The sequence below is a fragment of the Molothrus ater genome, chromosome 18, assembly GCF_012460135.2.
Source record: "Molothrus ater isolate BHLD 08-10-18 breed brown headed cowbird chromosome 18, BPBGC_Mater_1.1, whole genome shotgun sequence".
In the NCBI taxonomy this organism is placed as follows: domain Eukaryota; kingdom Metazoa; phylum Chordata; class Aves; order Passeriformes; family Icteridae; genus Molothrus; species Molothrus ater.
In genome coordinates, this window is record NC_050495.2 from 14,229,933 (window position 1) to 14,257,364 (window position 27,432).

At 48.9% G+C, this 27,432-nt stretch overlaps 2 protein-coding genes across 2 annotated transcripts in view; both read left to right on the plus strand.

The window, feature by feature from the left end:
* LOC118693119 (DNA polymerase epsilon catalytic subunit A-like) overlaps positions 1–2,321 on the plus strand; it is a 23,627-nt gene extending 21,306 nt beyond the window's left edge. The window contains 1 exon segment of the mRNA XM_036393451.1: positions 2,316–2,321. Coding sequence (XP_036249344.1) covers positions 2,316–2,321 — 6 coding nt within the window.
* A 12,624-nt stretch (positions 2,322–14,945) lies between these two features.
* Positions 14,946–27,432, plus strand: part of POLE (DNA polymerase epsilon, catalytic subunit) — a 33,710-nt gene continuing 21,223 nt past the window's right edge. Inside the window, exons 1-17 of the mRNA XM_036393286.1 lie at positions 14,946–15,176; positions 15,652–15,732; positions 15,823–15,867; positions 16,006–16,098; positions 16,632–16,786; positions 19,808–19,949; positions 20,240–20,320; positions 20,569–20,676; positions 21,073–21,183; positions 21,450–21,535; positions 22,183–22,302; positions 23,051–23,183; positions 23,792–23,905; positions 24,665–24,877; positions 25,578–25,685; positions 26,358–26,486; positions 27,298–27,400. Coding sequence (XP_036249179.1) covers positions 14,946–15,176; positions 15,652–15,732; positions 15,823–15,867; positions 16,006–16,098; positions 16,632–16,786; positions 19,808–19,949; positions 20,240–20,320; positions 20,569–20,676; positions 21,073–21,183; positions 21,450–21,535; positions 22,183–22,302; positions 23,051–23,183; positions 23,792–23,905; positions 24,665–24,877; positions 25,578–25,685; positions 26,358–26,486; positions 27,298–27,400 — 2,053 coding nt within the window. The remainder of the gene's footprint in view (positions 15,177–15,651; positions 15,733–15,822; positions 15,868–16,005; positions 16,099–16,631; positions 16,787–19,807; positions 19,950–20,239; positions 20,321–20,568; positions 20,677–21,072; positions 21,184–21,449; positions 21,536–22,182; positions 22,303–23,050; positions 23,184–23,791; positions 23,906–24,664; positions 24,878–25,577; positions 25,686–26,357; positions 26,487–27,297; positions 27,401–27,432) is intronic.

Genomic DNA, 27,432 nt, shown 5'->3' on the forward strand with positions numbered 1-27,432 from the left:
AATCACTCACATGTGATTCTGTGATTTCTTTTAGCTGTGAAGGGCAGTCAGGTTTTACCAGCACCCAAATCCTGACCTTTAATGCAGAATCCACAGTGCAGTAATAACCTCTTATTTGGCCTTATCATAAAGCAGAGCACTAGGGCTCAGGAGCTCAGTCCCTGGGAGGGACCGGGTGCCGAAGCTAGCTCGCTCATGCAGGCCGCAGGGCTACCATCTAGCAAGCATGTGATTATCAGCTCTATAGTGATTGCAAGCTCTCAGGATTCAGCTCTGCTTGCTAGTAGTGGTGCCCTGGGCTTGAGGCTGCAGCAGACGGAGAGAGGAGAAGGAGAAGGCGCCAGGCTGTTCCACGAAGATGGCTTTATTTGGGGAGGTCCATGAAGGGTCTCTGCTCTTCTTCTTTCTCAACTAATGGGGTACAGTATGCTTCTTTTATAGGGTTGGAAAGGATCCAAGCTTGACCAATGGGGGGTTTAACATGACATTGCCTTATAGGGTTACAGAGGTAGGTTAAGGGTGGAGGACAAGAAAACAGGAATTTTCTTTTGCTGTTTCAGCATTCCTATTTTCATATCCTCCATGGTGCTTTTCCTAAATCTATGGGTTTACTACAACTCCACTTTCTGTTTTTACAGAAAAGGCGTTCGTTATAGTTCTTTTGAAACAGTGAACAAGGCACGAGAACATAGCTAACACAATAACAACTACAAGGAGAATCAACAACATTCCCTTAATCAAGGATGCAGCCCATCCTGTTAATCCCCATTGCCCAAAAAGTTCATTGACCCAGTCTGGGATTCTTTCTACTTTCAAGTCCTTCACGAGATCTTTCAGTTTCTGGATGTTCGCATGGATGGATTCCGAGCGTGAAGAGAGGTTGAAGCAGCACATCCCTTCGAAGTCTTCACAGCCGTGTCCATGGGCAAGCAGCAGGAAGTCGATTGCTGCTCGATTTTGGAGCGAAGCCTGTCTTGTGGTTTTCTTCCTTTAAGAGATCACTCAAGGCTGCAGATGTAGCGTTAGCTTGTTTACTGAGCCAGCACCCAAGGTGATTGATTTCACCGAGGGCTTTAGCGCAGCTACCCAGGGTAAAACAGGGAGACAGCAATCTTTTTTTGTTTGTTCCAATCGTATAATTTAGGATCACAATTTTCATCAAATTCAGTATAGGACCTTTTTTGTCGTTTTGATTCGCTTTCTTTTTTCCAATTATGTAACAGGGTTTGGTGTAAGGGTAGAAAGTTTTCCAAGGGTACAGGGACCTCCCTGGAGTCGGGAGGATCCCAGCCCATACTCTGTCACCAAGCGATGAAAACATCCCTGGGTAATACTTTGGGATGGAGATGGAGAGAGACACAGAAATCACACGAGCCGTGTAATTGCACCAATCGTGAGAGTTATTTAGGCTTTGGGTGATATCTCTTTTCGATATGTGTTTTTGTTCTGGTCAATTTCTGGCCAATTGTTTTTTGGACGTCTAAAGTAAAATTTGACGCAGTATGGGCCTTGGAGGACCCAACAGATCTAATTCTTGGGGTTCCTCTCGAGCATCTGGCAGAATTTTTGTCCACTCGTCCCAAGTATCAACCACATTGGGTCTCTTACCTGTGGTGCGGAGAATCTCTGAGTTATAGACAGGCCAGTCATCTGCTACAAAGGGAATTCCTACTAGACATGTGGAAAGTGGGTTATCAATGCTTCCCATGGACAAGCACATGTTGTCCTGTTTTAATGTTTTTGCTAAGGTTACCCAAACATTATGGCTAGGCTGTGGGCTAATCCAGCCGAAGGCACACGGTACGGTGAAGAACATCCAGGCAGCAATGAGGACAGCAGCAACGGAGATATTTTTCATCTTTGGGCAGGAATAGGGCTTCTGATAGGGAATATAAGCAGAATTTGTTATCTTTATGATGAGAGGGTTTTCTGCCTTGTTCTTTTCTTGTTCCCCTCCTCCCCCCCTTTTTCTTTTAATTTCTAAGCTACACTAGAGGAGGAGAAGGTTAAGGGGTTTTAAAAGATTAGGGAGGGGGAATAACGGTGTTTCTTTTTTTTTTTTTTTTTTTCTTTCTTTAAATACACAAAAAAAACAGTGTAACAACATATAGTTCAGAGAACACTTTTGTGTTAAGGCTATCTATGGTCTGATGCAGCAGACTGTTGTTTAGCTTTTCAGTTTTGTCTGCTGTCTTGTAATGGGGTGGTCTGTTCTTGTGTTGTGGGTATTCGGCGACGTCTTCGTCCCAGGCGAGCTGGTTTGGTTTTGAGGTGGTCTTGTGTTTGCCTCTGAGCGTTCTTGTTCCCGTTTGCAGGAGTAGTGTTCTCAGTGCCTAGGTATGGCTTTATGTTTTTTCCGGGGTACCACCTCGGACCGGATGGTAGTAGCACGCACGCATATCCTCTACCCCAGGTAATCAACTGGTGAGGCCCAGAAATTTGGTGTGTTTCAGGGTCCTTCACGAGCACAGGTGGTTTCTCAGTGAGCTTTGCTTGGGTGGTATTTGCAAAGTGGCGAAGTATTGGGTGGGTCAGGCTCTGATGCTGTACAGTTCAGGAAGTTGATGACGTAGAGAGCCTTGCAAAGTCTTTCCACTGGAGATGTGATTCTCATGTCTCTGTTCTGTTGATCAAGGACTCTTTTGAGGGTTTGATGTGTCCTTTCCACGATGGATTGTCCTGTGGGGTTTACAGGTATGCCGGTCTTGTGTGCTATTCCCCATTCACTGAAGAACTCCTTTAACTTGCGGAAGTGTAGGCTGGTCCATTATCTGTTTTAATCTCTTTTGGTACACCCAGGGCGGCAAAAGCAAGGAGAAAGTGTTTTATTGTGTGCATGGTATTTTCTCCTGCATGTGATGATGCAAATACTGCTCCTGAAAACGTGTCGACCGATACATGCACGTATTTTGATCTTCCAAAAGGTGCGAAGTGAGTTACATCTGTCTGCCACAGCTGGCAGCTATTCAGACCTCGGGGATTGACTCCCATCCCCATGGATGGTATCTGATAGTTCTGACAGTTCGGACACGTAGCCACGATAGCCTTTGCCTGATCCTTTGAGAGCTTAAACATTCTCATAAGGGCAGGTATATTTTTGATGAAAAAACGCGTGTGACAACTTTGCCTGGGCAAAGATGTTAGGAACATTAGCAGTTTCTGCTGCCATTGCTAATGCATCCGCTTTTCTGTTGCCTTCTGCAACAAAACCTGGGAGGTCTGTGTGTGACCTCACATGCATTATATGGTAAGGTTGCTTTCTGTGGGAGATTAGGTATATTAATTTAGAGAGCAGTTGGTACAACTTTGGATTAGAGACCTCTTTGAGAAGAGCATGTTCTGCTCTCATCGCTATCCCAGCGACATAAGCTGAATCTGTAACCAGATTGAAAGGCTCATTTTCAAACTTTTCAAAGGCTCTGACAATGGCTGCTAATTCTGCGATCTGTGGAGATCCCTCCACTATTTGTATGTCAGAGTGCCAATCTTGTGTTTGGGGGTCTCTCCATGTAACCACCGACTTGTGGGAAGACCCTGAGCCATCTGTAAAGAGGGTTAGAGCCTTGAGAGGTTTTCTACTTTGGATTTGTTTTGGAATCAAATGGAAGGTTACATCAGGGTTAAAAAGTTTGTGTTTTGGGATCTTAACTGAAATTTGGCCCGTGTAGCTATCCAGGGCAAACTGGAGGCTTTCATTGGTCTGGATCAAATCCTCAAAGTCTGTAAGAGTTATTGGTAAGTATATGCATTCGAACTCACAACCTGAAAGAGATCGAAGGCGAGTCCTTGCCTTTTTTATTAAATGTGCTATGACCTCCTGGTAGGTGGTAAGTGTCTTTGTGGGCTGGCTATTTGTAAAGATCCATTCCAGTATCAACAAAGGGTCTCGAAGCTGTGAGTCCCATTGGAATATCAGTCCATGGAATCGAGGTGCTTTTCCCAGGATGATGAACTTGAAAGGCAGACTGGGCTCGAAGCGATGGGCTTTGCATGAAGACAGGGCTTCCTGGACTTTAGTGATGGCACCTCTGGCTTCTTCTGTGAGAGTGCAGGGAGAGTCCAGGTCCTTAGGTCCGCGAAGAAGGTTGAACAAGGGAGCAAGGTCCTCTGTTGTAATTCCTAGCAGTGGACGTACCCAGTTGATGGATCCACACAAGCTGTGTAAGTCCCTGAGGGTTTTTGGGTCGTCATTTATGGTGAGCTGCTGAGGTACGATGGTCCTTTCCCGGATCTGGACTCCAAGGTAAGTCCATGGCTTGGTGTACTGGATTTTATCCTCACGAATCTCCATTCCTGCCTTTTCTATGGTTTCAATAGTCTTTTTAACTGTATTGTCCAAGTAAGCTTTGTCTGAAGCACACACCAGGATGTCATCCATGTAGTGATGGATGATAGCATCGGGAATGATTTCCGAATGGGAGACAGGATGTGAGCCACGTACCACTGGCAAATAGTGGGGCTGTTTTTTAGTCCTTGAGGAAGATAACGCCAATGATATCTTTTGAGCGGGGCCTCCTTGTTAAGAGAGGGAACGGAAAAAGCAAACCGTGGAGCATCCTCAGGGTGCAGAGGAATGCTGAAGAAACAGTCCTTAATGTCTATGATAGCAAGTATCCAGTCTCTAGGCAGCATCGATGGGGAGGGCAGGCCAGGCTGGAGGGGGCCCATGTCCTCGATGACCTCGTTGATTCTGCGAAGGTCGTGGAGAAGCCTCCACCTGTTTGTCCCAGGCTTTGGTAGAACGAAGACTGGAAAGTTCCAAGGGCTGTTGGACTCCACTATGTGGCCTTTTGCGAGCTGTTCTTCCACGAGGGTGTTTAGGGCGCGCAGTTTGACTTTATTGAGGGGCCACTGTTCAATCCAGAGTGGCTTGTGACTTTTCCAGGTGAGACGAGGTGTTTCTGGCAGCGCGCTTACTTCAGTGACCCCAATTAGAAATCCTGAGTGGGAATATGTAGAGAAGCTCCCCACTGGGATAGAACGTCTCTGCCCCAAAGGGTGATGGGGGCCCTTACCACAAATGGACGAATGGTTGCCAGCTTGCCTTCAGGCCCTTCCACAAGGATGTTGTTCTTGCTTCTCATGGACACTGTGGCTCCACCAATCCCTGAAATCATGCCTGCAACAGGTTGTAGATCCCAGTGTGCTGGCCATTCTGAGCGGGCAATGATGGTCACATCAGCACCAGTGTCCAGCATCCCTGGTAGGTGGGTCTTCTCGCCTTTGCAGGTGAGGCCGCACTCGATGGTAGGCTTGGATGGTCCCACAACTTGTGCCCACATAGCTGTAGGGTTGAGAGGAATCTGTTCCCTGTGATCCTTTGGGAGTAAAAAGGCTTGTGCTATTGGAGTTCCCTTTGAAAGAAAAAATGGTGAGTCTATGCAGCATACCTGGACGAGAATCTCTTGTCCTGGCTGCACTGTCAGCACTTCTGGAACAACGAAGATCTCCTTTGGGCTATTAAGAGAGTCACCTATAATTAAAATATGCGAAGGACCACCTTTTGGCGCATATTTGCCTGTGGGAACACGGTGAACATTCTCGTTATTAAAGTCAATGGACAAAGCAGTTACCAGTTGACGGCGGGTTCCCATCTGGGTTGCCCCGTGGGTTGGATCCTCTTCTTGTGGTCCGGAACATCCTGGGCTGGTGCGGGGTTGGGTCTGGGTGGCCTTTGATTTGTTGTCAGCGCCCGGGGCTCGACCGGGCGGCGCAAGAAGTTTCCCGAATGCTGCTGGTAGCGCTGCTGATTCTGGGGTCTTTGGTAATTGTTACGGTGGTATCGGGGGTGTGATCTCTCTGGGCAGTCCTTTATATAATGTCCAAGATCTCCACAGTGATAGCATTTAGCTTGGTCTTTAGAAGCTATTACTGCATATGCACCAGAAACTCCTTCAGCAATACCTTTAGCAACTGCTTGGGCCACTGTATCGTCCGTGGACGTGTGACGTGTACAGCATTCCAGCATTTGCTCTATGGTGGGGTCTGTATCCATGGGTAGAGACCTCAAAATGGCTTTGCATTTTTCATTAGAGTTACACAAGGCAAGTTTACATAAGAGTTCCTTCTTTGCCTCTGTGCTCTCGATCTGTTTCTCCAAAGCATCTCTAAGTCTGTCCACAAATTTGATAAAACTTTCATCTGTCCCTTGTTTAATAGCAGAAAAATGCATTGTTGGCATTGACTCATCATGCACGAGAAGTAAAGAGGTTTTTGCTGCAAGAGCGATGTCCTGCAGTGCCTCTTTATTCAAGGTTTCCAATTGGTCTGCTGGTTTCTGTAAGTCACCTTCACCAGCTAGTTGGGCTACTGTAAAATTCGTCTTATTAGCATCCGCAGAATATGAATCTGATAGCGTTTTTAAATGTCTTTTCCAATGCCTGTCCCATAACAAATATTCTGCTGGGGACAGGAGGCAGTGTGAAATATTTTTTACATCGTGGGGAAGTAAGACATGTGCTGAGAACATGGCTTCTAGGAAATTTCTAAAAATATGTGAGCTTCGCCCATGTTCTTTGGCTATATTTCTTAATTGCACTAGTTCCTTATTGGAGTTAGCTTTCCACGTCTTTATAGCGGACTCGCCACCATTCCGTCCTTGCTTATATTCTACTGGGAAAGCATTAATCTTCTGTGCCAGCTCCCAGTCTCCAGCCTTTGTCGCTTCTACTTTAATACGAGCCCATGGATCCGTGTGGATCGTATCAGAATCAGATTCACTGCAAGAGCTCTGGTCCTCTGAGGAGGACTGAGGGAGGGTTGCTATCCGTGACTTGCGCTTTTTTCGTTTAGAAGCGTTTTTCAAAGGTTTCAATGGCTGGGGGGGAGACATGGCATGACCTGGCCGGGGGAGGTGCCACTGGAGCTGGGATGGCAGCACAGCACACACAGGACCGGGTGGGGGGGACAGCACCGTGGGGGTGTCTGGGACTGCGCTTGTGCGAGGTCCCCCTGCTGTGGCAGGCAGGGAGCAGGGGGGGGGGTGGAGATGGACACGGGCTCGGGAGCGGCGGGGGTGAGGCTCGGGGAGCCCGCGGGAGGGGCCGGGCTGGTCGGAGCCGGGGCGGGGGAGTGGGGGCGGCGGGCGCGGCGGCGGGAGGGATGGTGGGGGACATCAGCGCAGGGGTGGGGGGGTACACAGCAGCGGGGGAAGAGCCGACGCAGGGGTGGAGGGGCGGCAGAGGCAGGAAAAGGGACCCCCGGGACCGGAAGCAAGGAGGAAGCCGAGCCAGGGGTAGGGGAGATGTGTGGAGTTACAGATAAGATAGGATTCGCGGAGTTGGGCAGCGCAGGTCCCGCAAGGGTGGAGGATGTGGGGGGGGGAACTGGGGTGGGCAGCGTAACCTCTGCTTTAGGAGTAGCGGAGGCGAGAGGGACTTTAGAAATGAAGGGGTGGTGTGAGATATGCAAGTGACATTCCTCTGAGTCCTTATCAATCTTACTATTTGAAGAGGAAGTATCTGTTAAGCCCTGCAAGATTTTTTCTCTGTTAAATCTTTCAACGGTTTTAGTTATTATATGGAATAAAGGCAAATAGTTAGTTACAGAGAAATCCTGGTTTGTTTGGGAGATATATATTGTGTTCCCGATCATATCCCAAAACGAATTTTCAATGATTGCTTTCTTATCAGTATCAGGGTATTGCGAAATAATCCAAGTTACAAATTTTTTAAGATTAGTTTTTGAGAGCTTGCCTTTAGAAAAGGAGAAGTTGTTAGCAGATAAGATTTCTAAAATAGTTGAATATATCTCTCTCTCGGTTTTACTTAGTTTTAAAGTACTAAAAATTTTACCCATGTTAATGGTTAGCCCTTCCAGCAGAAAAAACGTGAAAAAAAAAAGAAAAAAAACCCGAAAAAAAAGTTTTAGAGCCCCAAAGTTATGCGCGCAATATTAGCTAATACTTACAATTCCTGGGGTCCAAGATCTGTGGAAGGGGTCTGCTGCGTCAGTTCTCCTCGGAACTTTCTGCCGTTCAGATGTAAGTTTTGAGTGTCGAACTGACCCTCCTGGGGAAAGGATTTTCTAAAACGAAAAGTCCCTTCACAGAAGGAGCGGCTTCCCGAACAGGCAATCACAGAAAACCCCAGGGGGGCTTCGTTGCTCAACCGACGGATATCGCCTCTGGGGGGGGGTCCGAATCCGAAGTCGTTGGGCTGCCACTTTAATAAAGCCTCTTATTTGGCCTTATCATAAAGCAGAGCACTAGGGCTCAGGAGCTCAGTCCCTGGGTAGGGACCGGGTGCCCGAAGCTAGCTCGCTCATGCCAAGGCCGCAGGGCTACCATCTAGCAAGCATAGTGATTATCAGCTCTATAGTGATTGCAAGCTCTCAGGATTTCAGCTCTGCTTGCTAGGTAGTGGTGCCCTGGGCTTGAGGCTGCAGCAGACGGAGAGAGAGAGAAGGAGAAGGCGCAGGCTGTTCCACGAAGATGGCTTTATTTGGGGAGGTCCATGAAGGGTCTCTGCTCTTCTTCTTTCTCAACTAATGGGGTACAGTATGCTTCTTTTATAGGGTTGGAAAGGATCCAAGCTTGACCAATGGGTAAGGGGTTAACATGACATTGCCTTATAGGGTTACAGAGGTAGGTTAAGGGGTGGAGGACAAGAAAACAGGAATTTTCTTTGCTGTTTCAGCATTCCTATTGTTCATATCCTCCATGGTGCTTTTCCTAAATCTATGGGGTTTACTACAGTGCAGAGCAACAATAAGTCCTCTGAACCATCCAGTCTCAGCCCTGCCCTGCATGGCTGACTCATATGCCAGAAGAAGACAACCAGTGTCACACCTGGTGAGAAGTTACTAGAAGACCCTGGTTCACAGTCCAGTGCTGATGCCTCAGACCTGTCTCTCCCCATGACAGAGCCTCCGCTGCTCCAGAGGCTGCCTGAAAAGGCCTGTCCCCATGCACAAGCCACAGCAAACTGCAGATGTTGACATGAACCCAACATCAAAACTTTCTGTCGTTTCTCTCCAGCCTATTTACCCAAAATGAACAAAATCCATTGAAAGTTCAAGCAGGCAACCTGACTCCACAGGACCCAGGTAACAGGCCCACAAAAAATAGCAGACACACAGGTCCCTGCATCTTCAGGGAAAGTCTGACTCAATAGCAGCTGCTGCACATTCAGAAGAAAACCAGCAGGATCCCATTTAAATTCCATTTTTCACATCCATAAAGTCAGTTCCTTTTTGGACCATTTGAATGCCATCACTGATGCTGCTGGACATGCCAGTCAGGGCAGGACAGTCTGTTCTGGCAGCAGGGATCTACAAAGAGATTTTTTGGGTCAAGCTCAGGTATAATTTCGACTTTCCTAAGAGGAGATGGCAAGTTTGGGAAGCTCAAAGGTGCTTCAGGGAAGTGGTGACATGCTCCTCACCTCTCTGTGGATTTATGGGTTGAAATGAGGCCTCTGCCTCACTAATAATATTTTATCTTTTCCTTCTCTGAAACACATAGAGAGCACATTGCTGCATGTTCTGGTTCCAGCCACGACAGGGTTAATTTTCGCAGTACCCACAAGGGGCAAGGCCAGGATGGGAGTTATTCTGTACCACCTCATATTATGCACAGGGTGGGGGAAGGGGTCTCTTCTGGTGGCTAGTGTGAAGCCTGTGATCAGGGTAACATCAGATTCCACATGGTGAGCACTCAGATGTGAATTGTTCCCATCTTGTACACTCAGTTATTAATTCTGTTTCTGTTACTGTTCTGTTTCTTATTTCATTGCTGTTTCCAGTAAATTATTCTTATCTCAGCCTGTGATTTTTACCTTTTGTGCCTCCAATTCTCCTCTCCAGCCACCCGCAGGGTGGTGCATAATTTGGAATGTTTCACTGCGAACACTGAATTGGGGAATACCTTTCTTAAACCGCAACACTGTGGAAACAGACTATGAGTGTGTCTCTGCTCCTGGAAGGGTTGAAGATCCTCAGTGCAACCAGGATGTGTTATTAAAAGGAGAAAGATGGGAACAGAGAGGACACAGAGCTGACTGCGAGGTGACAAGGGAGGCAGTGAAGGTGGTAAGAAAGATGTGTACTAATGTCTTTACAAACAATTTGATGGGTGAAAGTATTGGTGTTAATGTCTTTGACTTCAAGTTGCAGGTTTGTTACAGAATCCAGAGCTGGGTTAGGGTTAGGTTTGACTCCTGAAATAGACAAATGGGTCTGCACAAGCTGGAGCTGCTGAACTTTAGGGGAAAATAACAGGTTCAAGGGGGGATATGTGGTAGGCGGTTCAGGAAGGCAGTACCTTCCTAGTACCTTAGCCAATGGGGAAGGAAAGAGGGCAACATGTGGCCAAGAGTTTAGGATAAAAGGAGGCTGCATCCTCCAAAACGTGGAGAGATAAAACCCTGTGGGCATGTTCCCCAGTTGCCTCTCTCCCTTTATTCAAATAAAGTTGCAGAACTTCTCTGTCTCCTTTATGAACACTGGCTTCTCATAGCATGATTTTCCATACAAGATGGGGGACTCATCCGGGTCCTTTCACTGTCTGGGCCTGGCACACAGGAAGAGGAGTTGGAGGCGTGCCTCGCTCAGTTTTTAGGCGACCAAATCCCTCCAGCACTGGCCAGCAGCAGGCAATTGATGGGGTACCTGAGACTGTTCAGGTGACAGACAAGAGGCGGACCAGGGGGACCAAGAAGAGTCCACAGGAAAAGACCACTGGAGATCTCACCAGTGAGTACAGTGGGACCCTCAGGGTGTAAAACATGGCAGGATGTCCAGAGAGAGCAGTAAAGGAAAATCAAGAAAAGGGATGATGATCCCAAAATACTTCCAAAGGGTCCTTTGGGAGAATGTTGAGATGGTTTGCACATTCTCCCAGAGGTAGTTAAGGACATGGATGACCAGGGGGAGCAATAAGGGGAGTTGGAAAGGGATCTCAGCAACAGGGAATGGATGCCGAGAGAGAGCAGTAAGGGAAAATTGAGAGAGGGTCTCGGTAATTGCCACACCCAGAAGGGGCAATAAGGGAAGTTGAGAAGGACTCTCTGCAACAGGAGACTGATGGTGTTGGTTTGAGAAAGGATTGTTCGAAGGGGAGTGTGGAGGAATGTGGTTAAGGCAAACAGCAGAGGGATACTATGTGATAAGGAAAGAGAAACAGTGAGGATTGGGATGTTCTCCACCATATCTTCAAAACATGCAGTCTAATACAGGGCCCAAGCCTTTCGTATTCCCAGCTTCCAGGACAGGGAAAACAGGGAGATATTGTTCCTATGCCTCCACCTCTCCCCAGGTCCTTATGGAGCCAGAGTGGAGGATGTGTGTTTTTCGACTTACAACTCAGGACTTAAGGGGGTTTCTCTATGGCGAGGAGTACCGAGACCAGGTGTCAGACTGCAGGACTGGGGACGTGGGCTGGGCACCTGTTCACAAGGTATGGGACAAGCCGAGGTTGTGGGGCTCAGTGCTGGGCAGTGTCTGACACCACCACGCCCACGGGCAGGGGCTGCAGTGCCCCCTGGCCCCATGACGCTGCGGGATGTTTCACCTGCCCGTCCCTGTGGCTCCATCGGCCATGCCCATCCACCGGGACCTTGTGCTTTACAGAGCTTGTAGTGCTGAGAGAGCTGCCCGGAGACCTGGATGAGTGTGCTGGGGGATGCGTCTGGACACTGTGGCAGGACAGGGACTGGTTTTGGTATAGGGTGTAAGATACAATCTATCACTAAATCCTGGCCTGATATAAGAAGGGATTTTGTTTGGGTCACAGGGAGATGAGAGATTTTGCAGAGAGTTCAGTGGCTTTGGGAACATGAGAGCCCACAAACAGTGATAGCACTGGCTGGAGAGATGACAGAGCGGGCCCTTGCAAGAATGGGTTAGGAAGGCACATCAGGTATATGTAAGAAGGGGTAAGGAAAAGGTAAAGGTACAGGCAAGAATAAAGGCACAGTTTCTAATCAATGTGCCATTTGTAAAAAAAAGAAAATAGAACTTTAGAAATTGATTGTTAAGGGTGTCAGGATTTCTATTGTACTGGGGGCTCACCACACTGGAGCCCTTGATAACATGCAAGGTGGGTCTGAACCGAAAAGTGTATTTCATAGTAGACTTGGGAGTCTCTCTGTTTACTTTGAATTTTATGTCAAAGGGGGTTCTTTTAATAATTCAGGGAGTAAGGGGAAATAGAGCCAGTGCACTTTATTCAACTGCTATTGGTGAATATGTGAGATGGGTTTGAAAAGTGTGAATTTCTGTTTGTTCCTAGTTGTGATTGTGGTTTGCTAGGAGGGGATTTAATGACTGAGTTGGAAGTGTGATTAGTGTTGTGAGGGGTGATGGGGAAACTAGTGCCGTTGTGCTGATAAAGCTTATGCTAAAGTGAACCCAGAAGTGCTGGCAGTCCCAGGGCAATATGGAAAACTGCCTCTCCAAATTACTCTGAAGCAACCAGGATAAGCAGTGTTGAATACCCTCTTTCAAGGTTACAGCCTGTTATTGAGTCCCTGTTAAAGTTGGGTCTTTTGGAGACATGTATGTCTCCCTATAACACTCCTATCCTCCTGAAAGGAATGAGGGACTTGTCTTTATAAACAAACTGTGAGTTTGCTGGTAGATAAAACTAGCACTGAGAGATAAAAGAAACAATGGGAAGGATTCCACCGATTGATGAATGGAATGAGAGAGGTTTGTCTTTACCAATAAACTGTAGGTCTGCTGATAAATAAAATTGGATACTGAGAGAAGAAAGAAACAATGAGAAGAACCATAAATTCCATAAGGAACTCCAATGAATGACACAAGAAAAAGACGTACATTAGAAGGGGGTCTTAGGTGTTTTGGGAAGTCTGTACCTCTCAAGTACCTCAGCCAATGGGTAGTGGTATGCCAGCTGGCCAGAGGTGTTTCTAGCCACTTCAGCTATTGGATCTGACTGATCTAACTGATCATTTATTTGATCAGTTAACAGATGATTTCTGAATATGGGATTGTGAAGGCAGTGGACTCAGACAGGGCAACTCATTTTACTGAGGGAACCTTCAAAGGATTATGGCTGCTTTGAAAATTCAGTGGGACCTCCATACCCCTTGGCACCCTCAGAATTCAGGTCAAATAGAAAGAATGAACGTATCACCAAAACTGTGGTGAGAACAAAAAATTTCCAACAACCATTTTTAGTGTTAAAGAATCAAGGCATTGCTTTATTCTGGTCAGAATATGCAATAGAAATTTCACCCACACATTGCCAAGATATGCAGAGAAAATCATTCTATGACACATAAATTTTACGAGATTTTCCCCATATTTTATACTGTCAAACCTCATAGAAATTCATTGGTTCAATGTGCATTGGTCCCAAGTTAGGCAGTTCTTAGTATCTGGTTTCCTATTTACGGATTTCTTCACCTCCAAGTCTAATTTGGTCCTCATCTCTTGGTTCTCTTATCAGTCTTTTCCAGACCCGGTGTCTCCAACCATGCCAGGGGGCAGTGTCTGGGGTTGAAGGTTGCCTATCTGCCAGTATCTGTGTCTCCTGGCTATTCCCAATCTATGTGGGTGTTAAATTCATCAGTTTTCACCCGGTGAAACAGAGTCATTTGAAAAGAAACTTCAATTCCTTTTTCCTCTAGACAAAGGCGAACTAACCTGACTAAAGTTACATAAAAAAAATGTTAAACCTTGTATAATGTCCAACACTCTGTCTCCTTTATGTACACTGGCTTTTCATAGCATGATTTTCTATTCGAAGGGGACACACTAATCCATGGCCTATCCAGAAACCAATTAGGGTTAGCCCTTCCTGAAGGATCAGCCTGGGCTTTGCCACTGCTGAAGGTGTGAACTGGGAGGACACCAGGCACGGGGAGGAGTGTGGGAATGGGGGCTGGGGTGTGATGTGGGTCCTGTGCAAGGTGCTGATGACAGCAGCACCTTGTAGGTGTGTGCACCTTGATCTGTTACGGCCGGTGCCTGTCAGTCCTGGGTATCCTGTGTTTGCATCCATGTGTGTGTCTCTGGCATCTGTGTGTCTCTTGAAGTCCAAAACTGGGCAAGAAAATAAAGCTCTATAGTCAGATGGCTACAGAGCAGGTATTTGTTTATTCAGCACTGGGAGTGAGGGGGATCTCTGTGCCGAAAACTCACTCGATCTTCTATAGCCTTCAGTTACATTTTAAAAGTCCTTCCCTGCAATGTCACAATTACAACCTATCATTAGCATACTTACATTTGCATAAAGCTGTGTCGTGGTTTTACAAGAGTTTGTTGCTTTCACCAACAAAGAACTTTGTCAGTTCTTCTGTGGTGGTCATCAGTCTTCTGGTGGTCTTTTGATGAAGACTTCTGTAGTCTTCACATTTGAACTTTCTACCTCTATCTTCAGCACATGCCTTGGTGCTTCTTGTTCTACAGTCTAACTTGGTGTTAGCTAATTTTGCAGTTTGCAAGTTCCGTTAGAACTTGCTATCTTGCTCTTGATGGCGTTTGTTATCTTACTTGCCCCATTGTCTTGCTTTTCTTTGCTATCCTGCTTGTTTTACCTGCACATCTTGTTACAATATTACTTGTGGTTAATCTTTTGTTAGATACCACTTAGGACTCACTCTGGGACCTGTGCTTAGCTTCGCTGCTACCTGAATCCACAACGGAGAAAGCAGCAGCCACATCCTGGCTCTGGGCAGGACCCGACTCCGGGACTGCAGCAGCCGGGCAGGAGCCCCCCGCGGCCAGCCCGCAGCCCCGGCCAGGCCGCTCCGCCCGACTCGCGGCGGCGCAGGGGGGTGGAGGGCGGGCGCCGGAGGCGGGACGAGGAGGGAGAGCTCCGCCTGTCATTGGTGGGATCCACCCGCGGGGGAGGTGGGGCCGTGGTCTGATTGGTGCTCTCGCTGCGGGGCGCGGTAAGGGAGTTCGCTCTCGCGAGAATCTAGCGCAGCGCGGGAAATTTCTCCCGCGGCGCCGCTGAGGTGCGGCCCGGGCCGGCCGGGATGGGGCTGCGGGACGGCGCCGAGACCGAGCCGGCGCGGCGGGGGCGGCGGCCAGGCGGGCCCCGGGACCTGGCGGACGGCGCCGGGTCCGGCCGTGACGATGCTTCCGCGCTGTCGGCACTCAAGCGCCTGGAGCGGGCACAGCGCACGGACCGGCTGGACGCGCTGTTCGGCTTCGAGCGGCCCGCAGAGCCCGGTGAGCGGACAGGATGGCTCATCAACATGCACCCGGTACGGGCCGGCGCGGCGGGAGGCTAGCAGGCAACAGACGGGGCACGGGATGTTCCGTGGGGAGTCCCCCGATAGGGCCTGGGGAGGGGTTTTCCACAGTGACACCCCAGCCGTACCAGGGATGGGAGTCCCACGGAGTTATGGCCGGTAGGGCTGGGGGCAGGGGTCCTTTGGGGAGACCCCCGATACAGCCGGGGTGGGGAGGGAGTGTCCCACGGAGATACCACAGATAGGGAGCGCGGGAGGAAGTCCCCTGGGGAGACCCATGGTAGGGCCAAGGAGGCGGTTCCGACAGACAGACCCCGGCCGTACTCGGGAGAGAAGACCCAATGTCCCTGCTGGGCCTCCCATGTTTCCCTGGCACTACCGGGAGGGAAGTCCCACACGGAGACTTCCGGTAAGCCCCGGGGGGAAGGAGTCCCGTGGTGGGGTCCCCGGGGTAGTCTCATTGTTGAGTCTTGGTGCTCATGGGCAGACGGAGGTGCTGGATGAGGACCGGCAGTCAGTGAGCGCAGTGGACTACTACTTCATCCAGGAGGATGGGAGCCGCTTCAAGGTGGGTGCCGGGGGGGGGGGGGAGGTGGACCAAGTGGATACAGTGTCCCAGGAGAGAACCTGTCACCATTGTCTGTCTGCTCCTTCCTAGGTGGCCCTACCCTACAAGCCCTACTTCTACATTGCTACTCAGAAGGTGAGGAGGGGCAGGGCTGAGCTCCCCAGGAAAGGAGACAGCATCTTGGGGAGCTCAAGACCTCCTGGGCAGCCTGCTTTGGGATGATCTCCTCCCAACAACAGTGATGCACTGCTCAACCCCAGGGTCTCTTGACAGGGCTGTGAGCGGGAAGTGTCCTCCTTCCTCTCCAAGAAGTTCCAAGGGAAGATTGCAAAGCTGGAAACTGTCCCCAAAGAGGACTTGGACTTGGTCTGTATCCCTCTGTGGCTTTTTTTTTTTTGGACCTTGCACAGGTCTAGTGATGTAGGAAGGGATGAGCAGGGAGAGAAAGCAGCATGCTTGACTTAAATCTCCTGATGCTGTGACATCTCAGAAATGTGTGTACTATGGCTAATTGCTTATTAGCAGTAATTTGATTCCTCTCCTTGAACATATCAGTTATTTCAGACAATGCGTTCAGGACATTAATTTCTAGAATTAAAGTGGTTGGAGGAAGCAGGATACTGCAGGAGGGAGGTGCTGCTCATGCTCAACCCATTCTTCCTCTTTTTCCCTGGGTAAATCGCACTTGTGGCTGCACAAGCAGCAGGGCTGGCTGGGCTCTTGCTGTGCTGCTCTTGTGCTCTTGATGCACCCACGAGAATCTCTCTTCAGTGCTTTACTGTCCCACCCATCAGCATCTCCTTTTTGGCCAATCCTTCCACCTGCATCAGTCTTGCTGGCCTTCCACCCTTCTCTCATGGTACCTATCCCTGAGCTGCCGTTCTCTTGCTGCTTTGCAGCCAAACCACTTGGTAGGCCTGAAGAGGAACTACATCAAGCTGTCCTTCAACACGGTGGAGGACTTGTTGAAGGTGCGGAAGGAAATCTCTCCTGCCGTGAGGAAAAACAGGGAGCGGGACCAGGCGAGTGATGTCTACACGACCATGCTGTCGAGGTGGGATCTCCCCTCAGGGGATTCAGTCAGTCTCTCGTGTTAATAATTCATAGAACTATGGAGTAATTTGGGTTGGAAGGGACCTCTAAAGGCTGTTTAGTCCAACCCACCTGCAATGAGCAGGGACACCTTCCTCTAGACCAGGTTGCCAGTGCTGGGACAGCACTTCTACAGAATCACAGACTGATTTGGGTTGCAAAGGATCTTAAAGATAATCTCATCCACCCTCTTGTCAAGGGCAGGGGCACCTTCCACTAGACCAGACTGCTCCAAACCCTGTCCAGCCTGGCCTTGGACACTTCCAGGCATGGGGCAGCCACAGCTGCTCTGGGCAATTTGTGCCAGTGCCTCACCACACACTTAATAATTAGACCCTCTTGAGAATTTCCCAACTCTCTTCAGAGTTGTTATCTTGCCTAGATGTGACTCCTGCTATGCTTTTCGACCACCCATCTTCGGGGTGGTTCTTCCAGCTCTGTGCTGCACATTAAGAGGCCCCAGAGCTGATGGGATGGGGTTTAGTGGTATCTCTGGTTGCCTGTCATATAGTTTGCCTGTTCCCTGTGAAAGGGTACAGAGAGGCAATGGGCAACCTTACTTCTAATTATGACCAAGACAGAAGTAATCCAACATTTTCTATTTCTCTCCTGTCCCTGACTCCTGCTGCCAGTGTCACCAGTGCCAGTGGGTGTCCTTGGTAGACTGACACCAGGGGAGGGACTATGCTAGATCTGTTGTTTACAAGAAGAGATGAGCTGGTGGGAGATGTGGTGGTTGAAGGCCGTTTGGGGCACAGTGATCATGAAATTATAGAGTTCTCAATATTTGGTGAAATAAGGAGGAACAGCAATAAAATTTTCACAGTGGACTTCTGGAGTGCAGACTTTGGCCTATTTAGGAGACTTATTCAAAGAGCTCCTTGGGAAGCAAGAGGAGTCCAGGAGGGGTGGGTGTGCCTCAAAATAGAGATCTTGAGGGCACAGAACAGACTGTCCCTGTGCACTGAAAGATGAGTCGACAAGCAAACGTTCAGCCTGGATGGGCAAGGAGGTTTTGAAAGAACTTAGGAATAAAAAGAGCATGTATCATCTGTGGAAGGAGTGTCTGGTATCTCAGGAAATATTTATGGGGCTTGCTAGGGCATGTGGGAAAAAATTAGAGAGGCCAAAGCTCAGTTATAACTTAATTGGGCAACTTTTGTGAAGGATAATAAAAAATGTTTTTACAAATATCTTAATGGCAAAAGGAAGGGTAAGACCAACCTTGGTTCTCTACTAGATGCAGGATGGAATTTAGTGACTGCTGATGGGGAGAAGGCAAAGGTCTTTTAAGCCTTCTTTGCCTCAGCCTTTGGTGAGAAGATGGCTCGTCCTCAGGACAGCTGTCCTCTGGCCTGGTAGAGGGTGTCAGGGAGCAGAATGATCCCCCTGTTATCCAGGAGGAGGCTGTCAGAGAACTGCTGAGCCGCTTGGATGTTCATAAATCTATGGGCCCAGATGGGATCCACCCCAGGGTGATGAGAAGCTGGCAGGTGAGTTTGCCAATCTGCTCTCCATCATTTACCTGCAGTCCTGGCTCCCTGGTGAGGTTCCAGATGACTGGAAGCTGCCCAATGTGACGCCCATTCACAACAAGAGTGGGAAGGAGGATCCTGGTGATTCTAGGCCAGTCAGTCTAACCTTGGTACCTGGCAAGGTAATGGAACAGTTTAGACTGAGTGTCATCACCCAGCACTTCCAGGATGGCCAGGCTATCAGACCCAGCCAGCAGCAGTTTAGGAGGGTTGGGTCGTGTTTGACCAACCTGGCCTCCTTTTATGACCAGGTGACCCCCCTGGTGGATGAGGGAAAGGCTGTGGATGTGTCTATTTGGACTCCAGCAAGGCCTTTGGCACTGTCTCCCACAGCACAGTCCTGGAAAAGCTGCAGCCCAGGGCTGGGACAGGAGCACTCTGTGCTGGCTTTCAGAACTGGCTGGATGGCCAGGCCAGAGAGTGGTGGTGAGTGGTGCTGCATCCAGCTGGCAGCCAGGCACCAGTGGTGTCCCTCAGGGCTCTGTGCTGGGGCCAGCTCTGTTCAATCTTTTTATTGACCACATGGATGAGGGGATTGAGTCTTTCATTAGTAAATCTGCAGATGACACTAAGCTGGGAGCGTGTGTCCATCTCTTGGAAGGTAGGAGGGCTCTGCAGGGAGACCTGGAATGGTTGGAGGGATGGGCAGAGTCCAATAAGATGAAGTTTAATAAGTCCAAGTGCCCAGTCCTGCATTTTGGCCACAATAACCCCCTGCAGCGTTCTAGGCTGGGCACAGAGCGTCTGGACAGGGCCCAGGCAGAAAGGGACCTGGGGGTGCTGGTTGACAGCCGGCTGAACGTGAGCCAGCAGTGTGCCCTGGGTGCCAAGAGGGCCAATGGCTCCTGGCCTGTGTCAGGAATAGTGTGGCCAGCAGAACTAGGGAGGTCATTCTGCCCCTGCACTCGGCACTGATGAGGCTGCACCTTGAGTGCTGTGCCCAGTTCTGGACCCTCAGTTTGGGAAGGACATGGAGATGCTGGAGCACGTGCAGAGGAGGCAACGAGGCTGGAGAGGGGCTTGGAACACAAACCCTGTGAGGAACGACTGAGGGAGCTGGGATTGTTTAGCCTGGAGGAAAGGAGACTCAGGTGACCTTATCACTCTCTACAGCTTCCTGAAAGGTGGCTGTAGTCAGGTGGAGGTTGGTCTCTTTCTCCAGGCAACAACTGACAGAACGAGAGGTCACAGTCTCAAGGGAAATTTAGGTTGGATGTTAGGAAAAGGTTTTTTACTGGAAGAGTGATAAAGTACTATAATCATCTGCCCAAGGAGGTGGTGGAGTCACCATCTCTGCATGTGTTTAAAAAAAGATTGGATGTGACACTCAGTGCCAGGGTTTAGTTGAAGTGTCAGGGCTGGGTTTGACTCGATCTTAAAGGTCTCTTCCAACCCAGTGATTCTGTGTGACACATGGATAAGGCAGCTGCTCCCCTCTGCTCTTGCAGTGCACTGAGTGGGGGCAGTCTAAGCACAGATGACGAAGGAGCCTCAAAAAAAATTGCCAACCAGATGGACAACATCATGGATATGCGGGAGTATGATGTACCTTACCACGTTCGCCTTTCCATTGATCTGAAGATCCATGTGGTGAGCTTTGCTTTCCCAGTCACACTCCTGAAGCACAGAAAAGTTTTTTCTCTCCAACACCTTTACAAATGTATTGATGACAATGAGTTCATGTCTAGAGCTCAGTTCTGTTCTGCTGGGCTTCATATTTAATGGCACACAGAAAAGCTACCTGATTAATATGTGGCAATAGTTCAAACTTTTCTTCTGGGCTGCCTGTGATTGCCACAGTTCCATCCTCAGCAGCTGGATGGAGTGACATGGGGATGTGGCCCTGCCATAAGGCACTACCCACCCTCATCTCTCCACAGGCTCACTGGTACAACGTGCGATATCAGGGCAACACCTACCCACCCGAAATCACCCGCCGAGATGACCTTGTGGAGAGGCCGGTGAGCACTGGGCAGGTGTTCTTTGTGCAGATGTTCTGCCCCAATGGACTGGTGTCTGATGTGCTGCCAGTGTAAAACCATGGTGGCAGGGGAAACACTGGGCTTGGGTAGTGATTTTTGGGTTGATAAAGCACTAAAACGATTAACAGGGATGTTCTGGTTCACTTACTGTACCACCACTGGGTTTTATGGGAAACACCCTTTCAGTCAGCTCTGAAATATTTTCTCATGGATTTGGTCCTACCCAGGATCCTGTTGTTCTTGCCTTTGATATTGAAACAACCAAACTCCCTTTGAAGTTTCCTGATGCAGACACAGACCAGATCATGATGATCTCCTACATGATTGATGGGCAGGTAAGAATACTAGGATGGTTTCCTTCAGGCTTGGGCGGCAAAGCCAGGAAGCAGCCCAGCATTACCTTCTAATCCTGCTGTCTCCAGGCTTGCGATGCTGCCAGCTGCATGATGTGTGCCCGTGGGAATGGAATTAATGTCTGGGTGACGTTTCATGGAACCCAGCCCAGGTTGTTGGTGCTTCTCTGCAGGACAGAGACAACACTAGTGTCCTGTGTTGTCTCTCCATGGCCTCCTTTTCTGATGGTCAATGACGCTTCAATGGATGACTCCCAAAATGTTGTTCCCCCTTGACAGAAGCTCTGGCTTTCAAGAAGAGCATCCCATTTTTTGGGCAGCATTTTTGAGTTGTCTGTGACTTCAGTCCTCCTAACTGCCTCCTTGTCACCTCCTCAGGGCTACCTGATCACAAACAGGGAGATTGTCTCAGAGAACATTGAAGACTTTGAGTTTACTCCCAAGCCAGAGTATGAGGGTCCATTTTGTGTCTTTAACGAACCAGATGAGGTAAGTCAGTTCTGTTCTGCAGAGTTTTACCTGCCTGGAGCTTTTCTTGGCCAGAGAGCTCATTTTCTGGCAGATTGCCTCCCTGGGGAACCCAGTAAGTCGAGCAGGGCTGTTTGTGCTTTTGTTTCGTGGGAATAAGGGTGAGAGATCAGTTTTGGGCTAGGTGCAGAGGAAAGAGGAAGTGTGGAACAAACTGTGGTATCCACCACCTCCCTGTAGAGGAGATGAAGTTCCTCAAATTACACATCTTTTCTGTTTCATCCCAGGCTCATTTAATCCGGAGATGGTTTGAACATGTCCAGGAGACCAAACCCACCATCATTGTCACATACAACGGAGACTTCTTTGACTGGTAAGATCAGGGATGATGACTAAACTGGCAAGGTGTCACCTGAGCTAGAGGGCAAGGTCAGGTTCCATCCTCAACATTCTTCCATAGCTCAGACAGTGTGGGGAGGTCATGTGGCCAGATGTGGGGCAGCCATGTCCTGCACCTCCCCAAATCCTGTCATCATTGGCTTGGCAGTAGGACTTTCTGAAGAGTCCCATCTACTTGCCTGAGCTACTTTTAAACCCTTGGCAATGTGGGAATGTTAGCATATGGATGAATTCAGTCATGGGAGAGCAGGAAGTGGGTCAAAAGAGACCTGGAGGATATTGGAAGAAGTATAAAGATGAGCCTGGGGAAGCAGGAGGAGAGGGACTACAGACCTCTGCCTTCAGATGCAGGATACAAGCAAGGATGTTTGCCTCTTGAACCACAAAATGGTTTGGGTTGGAAGAGACTTTAAAAATCATCTTGTTCCAACCTCACTGCCATGACCAGGCACACCTTCCACTAGACCAGTTTGTTTCAAGTCCTGCCTGGAAGTCTATAAACAGATAAATCACAAGGAAAAATAATTTGGTAGTTTGTAACAAAGTGATTATGGAACCATTGTTAGACATGCAGGAAAATGGCTGTTCTGCTCCTTCTCTTCATGCTGCCTCTTTCCTCAGGCCCTTTGTGGAAGCAAGAGCAGCAGCTCATGGAATTAATATGTATCAGGAAATTGGGTTTCAGAAGGACAGCCAGGGAGAGTACAAAGCATCCCAGTGCATCCACATGGACTGTCTGAGGTACTGAATGTGGCCCCTCTACACATAGCTGTGTCTTTTTCTCTTCAGTTCAGATAAAATACCTATGGTTGTATTTGAATACTGTTCTCATGTTCTGTCTGTTGGAAGCTTTGGGTGTCACCTTCTTCAGCTGTGTAATAATGCATTCCTGTGTTGTCTTCTTTCCCTTGGTGTGCTGCATTCCAAAGGAGCTGCCAAGTCTTCCCCTGAAGGGTTCCTAGACTGCTCTTGCCCTGTAGCCTTGGGTGTTTGATTGCTGATTTGGGAGGAGAGAAAAAGGGAGAGGGAAGTGGGTTAAGGTTTGGCCATTGGAGCAGGGAAAGGGACTATAGCCTCACCTACCAGGCTCCTGACATAGAGAGAAGAGGAAAGGACACATGGGAGAGACAGAACTGTAGGGTTTTATGTTGGTTTTCCCCCCTGGAGAGTCTGGGCTCTGGAGCACAGCTGGATGTTCTTGCAGTTCTTGCAGGTGGGGTCTTCAGCGGTGAAATTTTTATCTTAAAGCCAGTGAGGGAACTGGAAGGTGGAAATTATGAGCAGTGGTGGGGAGATGAACAGTGAGGGTTGTTTTGGTTGGGCTAGCTAAAGTTGGACAGCCTTGTCCAACTGCATCCACTCTTCTTAGATGCTGGGCTGTCCTTGGTGAGAGACATGGTAGTCAAGGTTCCCTTCACAATCTTGACCCTATTTTGAAGGTCAGGCCTGGTTTCTCTGCACAAACTGGTATTTTCCTGATTCTGTCCAGGTGGGTGAAGAGAGACAGTTACCTCCCAGTGGGAAGTCACAACCTGAAAGCAGCAGCTAAAGCAAAACTGGGTTACGATCCAGTGGAGCTGGACCCTGAGGAGATGTGCCGGATGGCCATGGAGGAGCCTCAGGTATTCTCTCCCTATGCTCTATGGGAAAACAAGCCTTGAGCAGCTGCATTATGACTGAGTCTATAAGTTAAAGTGGATTTTGAGAAATTAACTGAATCTGTCTCCCCAGATTTCCCATGCCTTAGAGCTCACAGGGAGAAGGAACAGGATTCCCCTGAAGTGATTCTGGCCCTGGCATTGCACTGTGCATTCTCTGTATTTATTTACACTAGTGTGCGGTGAAAAGCACTAGTGAAATCAGAAACACCATGAAGAACTGAGACCGGCTGGAGGAATAGGAGAGGGTTAGTGCTCCAGGTGTCATAGGCAGGAGGTTCTGCTGAGCCCTGTAGCAGTTTCCTGAGACCCAAACTGGGTGGATTCTGTGCCTTCAGTTCATCTTCCTTCTTCTTTCTAAATTAGAGCTGACATGTTGCTGTTTGATTAGAGCTAAAGCAGGATGGCCTCAGAAGCAAACACATTATTCTTTACAACCTAGGCTATGGAGAAATACGCCTTTTCCTTCTTGCTAATAGGAGAATGTCCAGCAGGAAGCAATGAAAGATCATTGTCATTGAGCCACTCTCACATGGGATTGGGATTCATTTTCTTCTCTTGTTCCTTGACAGACCCTGGCCACCTACTCAGTGTCCGATGCCGTTGCTACTTACTACATGTATATGAAGTACGTGCATCCCTTCATTTTCGCCTTGTGTACCATCATTCCCATGGAGCCTGATGAGGTGAGTCCTTTCCCAAAATTATCTCTTTTCTGGGTGAAGTACCATGATTCCCACTCTGCAGGGATGCTCTGGCCACAGATCTGATTCCCACTGCCTAGATACTCTGCATGTGTGGCAGGGAGGAAGGGAGGGTGGATTTAGAGGCTGCTCCTTTCTCCTACAGCTGTGGGGTGTTGGGAGACAGGTTCCTATAAGAAGACACCTGACATTTGGCAGTGCAGGGCTGGAGCTGGAAAGCTAGAAAGTATGGCTGATGCTCCATGCTCAGCCAAGTTCACTTGTCAGTGAACTTGTTCAACTTGGCTGTTGTCAGCTGTACGGAGGATGATGAAGGAAGCTGTCAAGCATGTAGAAGATGTCAGTCTATTCCCACCTGGTTGAGCTGACAAAGGCACTTGGTGGAGTGGTGCTGTAGATGTGTCACGAGCTGAAGCTGTCCAACTTGTTGTGTGACAGTCCAATCTTGCCAGTGCTGGGACAGCACTTCTATAGAATCACAGACTGGTTTAGGTTGGAAGGGATCTTAAAGATAATCTCATCCATCCTCCTGTCAAGGGCAGGGACACCTTCCACTAGGCCAGATTGCTCCAAACCCTGTCCAGCCTGGCCTTGGACACTTCCAGGCATGGGGCAGCCACAGCTGCTCTGGGACACCTGTGCCAGTCCAGTGCCTCACCACACTCACAGGGAAGGAGTTCCTCCTGATATTTAAATCTACTATTTTTGCATTTGAATCCAGATTTGGTTTCTCATGTGCAGGTGTTAAGAAAAGGATCTGGGACACTATGCGAGGCACTGCTGATGGTTCAGGCATATCATGCCAACATCATCTTCCCCAACAAGCAAGAGCAGGAATTCAACAAGCTTACAGAAGATGGACATGTGTTGGACTCAGAGACCTATGTGGGAGGCCATGTGGAAGCACTGGAATCTGGGGTCTTCCGCAGTGACATTCCCTGCCGCTTCAAAATGGTAATGGGCCAGCAGCCAGCCCCTGTCCTCATGGAGTAGCGTGGTGGGGAGGGATAGCATTTCCACTGTTGTTGGCATCTCCAGTGTATCCCTGCTGGTCTTCTAGGGCAGCATCTAGAATCACAGAAATCAGTAAGGTTGGAAAAGCCCTTTAATGCTGCCAAGTCCAACTGTTAACCCAACATCGCCAAGGCCACCACTGTCCCCAAGTGCCACATCTGCATGTCTTCTGAACACTTTCAGGGATAGTGATTTCGCCACTGACCTTAACAGGCCATTCCAATGCTTGGCAACCTCCAGGAGACCCTTGCTACCTGAAGCTGGGCTGGGATGGAGTAGGAGGAGATCTCTAAGTGGCCATCTGTGCTTCAGTGGGAAAGCAAGCAATCCAGAGCTTGTTGACAGCAGAGGATGGTAGTGAAGTAGGGTTTTGGGTTTGTTTTTCAGCCAGCGTTTCTTGGAAGTTAGGCCTCTGTCACTTGGGGTCCTGTCCTCTCTCAAACTGAGCTGCTTTTGAACCCTTCCTGAGGGCTTTTTACCTGTTTCTGCTACCTTCATCAACTCCCCCAGTGCCTCAACATGTCCCTTACAGCTTAGAGGTCCCCAAGCAAAGCAGGGACAGGGATATGGGGCAGAAGCTGCCGGCCTGCAGCCAGGGACAGCTGCCTACGGCCTCACTGCCATCTCCATGTCCCTGTAGAATCCTGCTGCCTTCGACTTCCTGGTGCAGCATGTGGAGAAGACCTTGCAGCACGCCATTGAGGAAGAGGAGGGTCTTCCTTTGGATCAGGTCACTAACTTCCAGGAGGTACAGCACCTGCAGCATGGCTGAGTTGGGCAGGAAACTGGGACTGCAGCTCTAAAATGCTTGTTTGGGTTTGGTTTATGTTCTACAAAGAAAGACCTAAGAAGCCCATCTACAGGCTGAGTCCTGCAGCCGAGCCTGGAGATCAGGGTTTCTGCCCCATCTGAAGAATGCAACTCCTGCTTTTCCCTTCATGGGTTCAACCAGGAGCAAAGCTCTGAGAGATCTGGGAAGGAATTTAGGGAGAAGGCAGACCCCCTCAGATATGCCAAATGCTCTTGTTGCTCTTGTTCCCCACTTCTTATCAGCTACAAAAGTGCAGGTTGCCTCTCTCCAAATCCAAGTCTGGAGTTTCTTGGAGTGCAGCACTAGACTGGGGACCTCTGGTCTTTGCTGTTGTCTCCATTAACCCATTTGCACTGAAAAGGTCCTCGATCAAGTCATATTTAGGAAGAAGCTGCTTCCACTTCCCAGGTATCCCTATGGAATAGCTTATTCTGGACATCGAAATCAAAACCTAAAGCAGTGTCGAGGAGACCCTGCTCTGCTCCTTTGGTCCTTTAGATCCATCCCCAGAGCCTGTGGCGAGTGAGCCTGTGAAGAACCAAATTAAAAAAGTATTTGATTCATTAACTCCTTCCTGCCCTAGTTTCACTTCTCTTTATCTCACCACAGGTTTGTGATGAAATCAAGGCCAAGCTGAATTCCCTGAAGGATGTTCCCAACAGAATTGAGTGTCCTCTTATCTATCATCTGGATGTGGGGGCCATGTACCCCAACATCATTCTGACCAACAGGTTGCAGGTGGGTAACATCAGTCTTGTCTCTCCTAATCTGACTTCCAGATGACCTTGATGGTGCCTCTGGATCCCCTTAAAAGCAAGGGCTGAACTTTCTGCACAGGGTAGGGGAAGCAGATGAGGCTGGGCATGAAATTTGGTCAAGCTGCCATGGAATTGTAGAATCACAGAATTATTTTGGTTGGAAAAGCCCTCTAAGACCATTGAGTCCAACCACTCTGCCAGCATTGCCAAAGTCACCACTAACCCATGTCCCCAAGTGGCACATTCACATGGCTTTTAAATACTTTCAGGAGAATGCCACTCTGAGCAGCCTGTGCCTGTCTGATCACCCTTTTAGTGAAGGATTTTTCCCTAATATCCAGCCTAAACATCTTCTGGCACAACTTAAGGCTGTTTCCTCACTTGTTCCCTGGGAGCAGAGCCTGATGCCCACCTGGCTCCACCCTCCTGTCAGGGAGTTGTAGGAGCAAGAATGTCCTCTCTGAGCCTACTTTTCTCCAGGCTGAGCCCTCAGCTTCCTCAGCTGCTCCTCACCAGACTTGTGCTCACCCCCTTCCCTAGCTCTGTTGTCCTTCTATGGATGGCTAGGTCTTCAGAGACTCAGCTGCAGCTTTAGCTAGAACTCTTCCCAGAAACCTAGCTGTTGTTTCAAGGAGCTTGTGCTCCTGAAAGGCTCTGGAAAGGGGATCTCACTGAGTACTATCTCTGATGTTCACACCTGTGCTCTCCTGCCACTCAGCACCTGTTCTGGCATGAGCTGTCATTTGGAGACCTGTCCCCTCTAACACCTGTGTGTCTGTTACTGCATCCAGCCCTCTGCCATGGTGGATGAGGCCACATGTGCTGCCTGTGACTTCAACAAGCCAGGTGCCAACTGTCAGCGCCGGATGACGTGGCAATGGAGAGGAGAGTTCAGTAAGTACAGCCCACAGAGATGGAGCCAAATT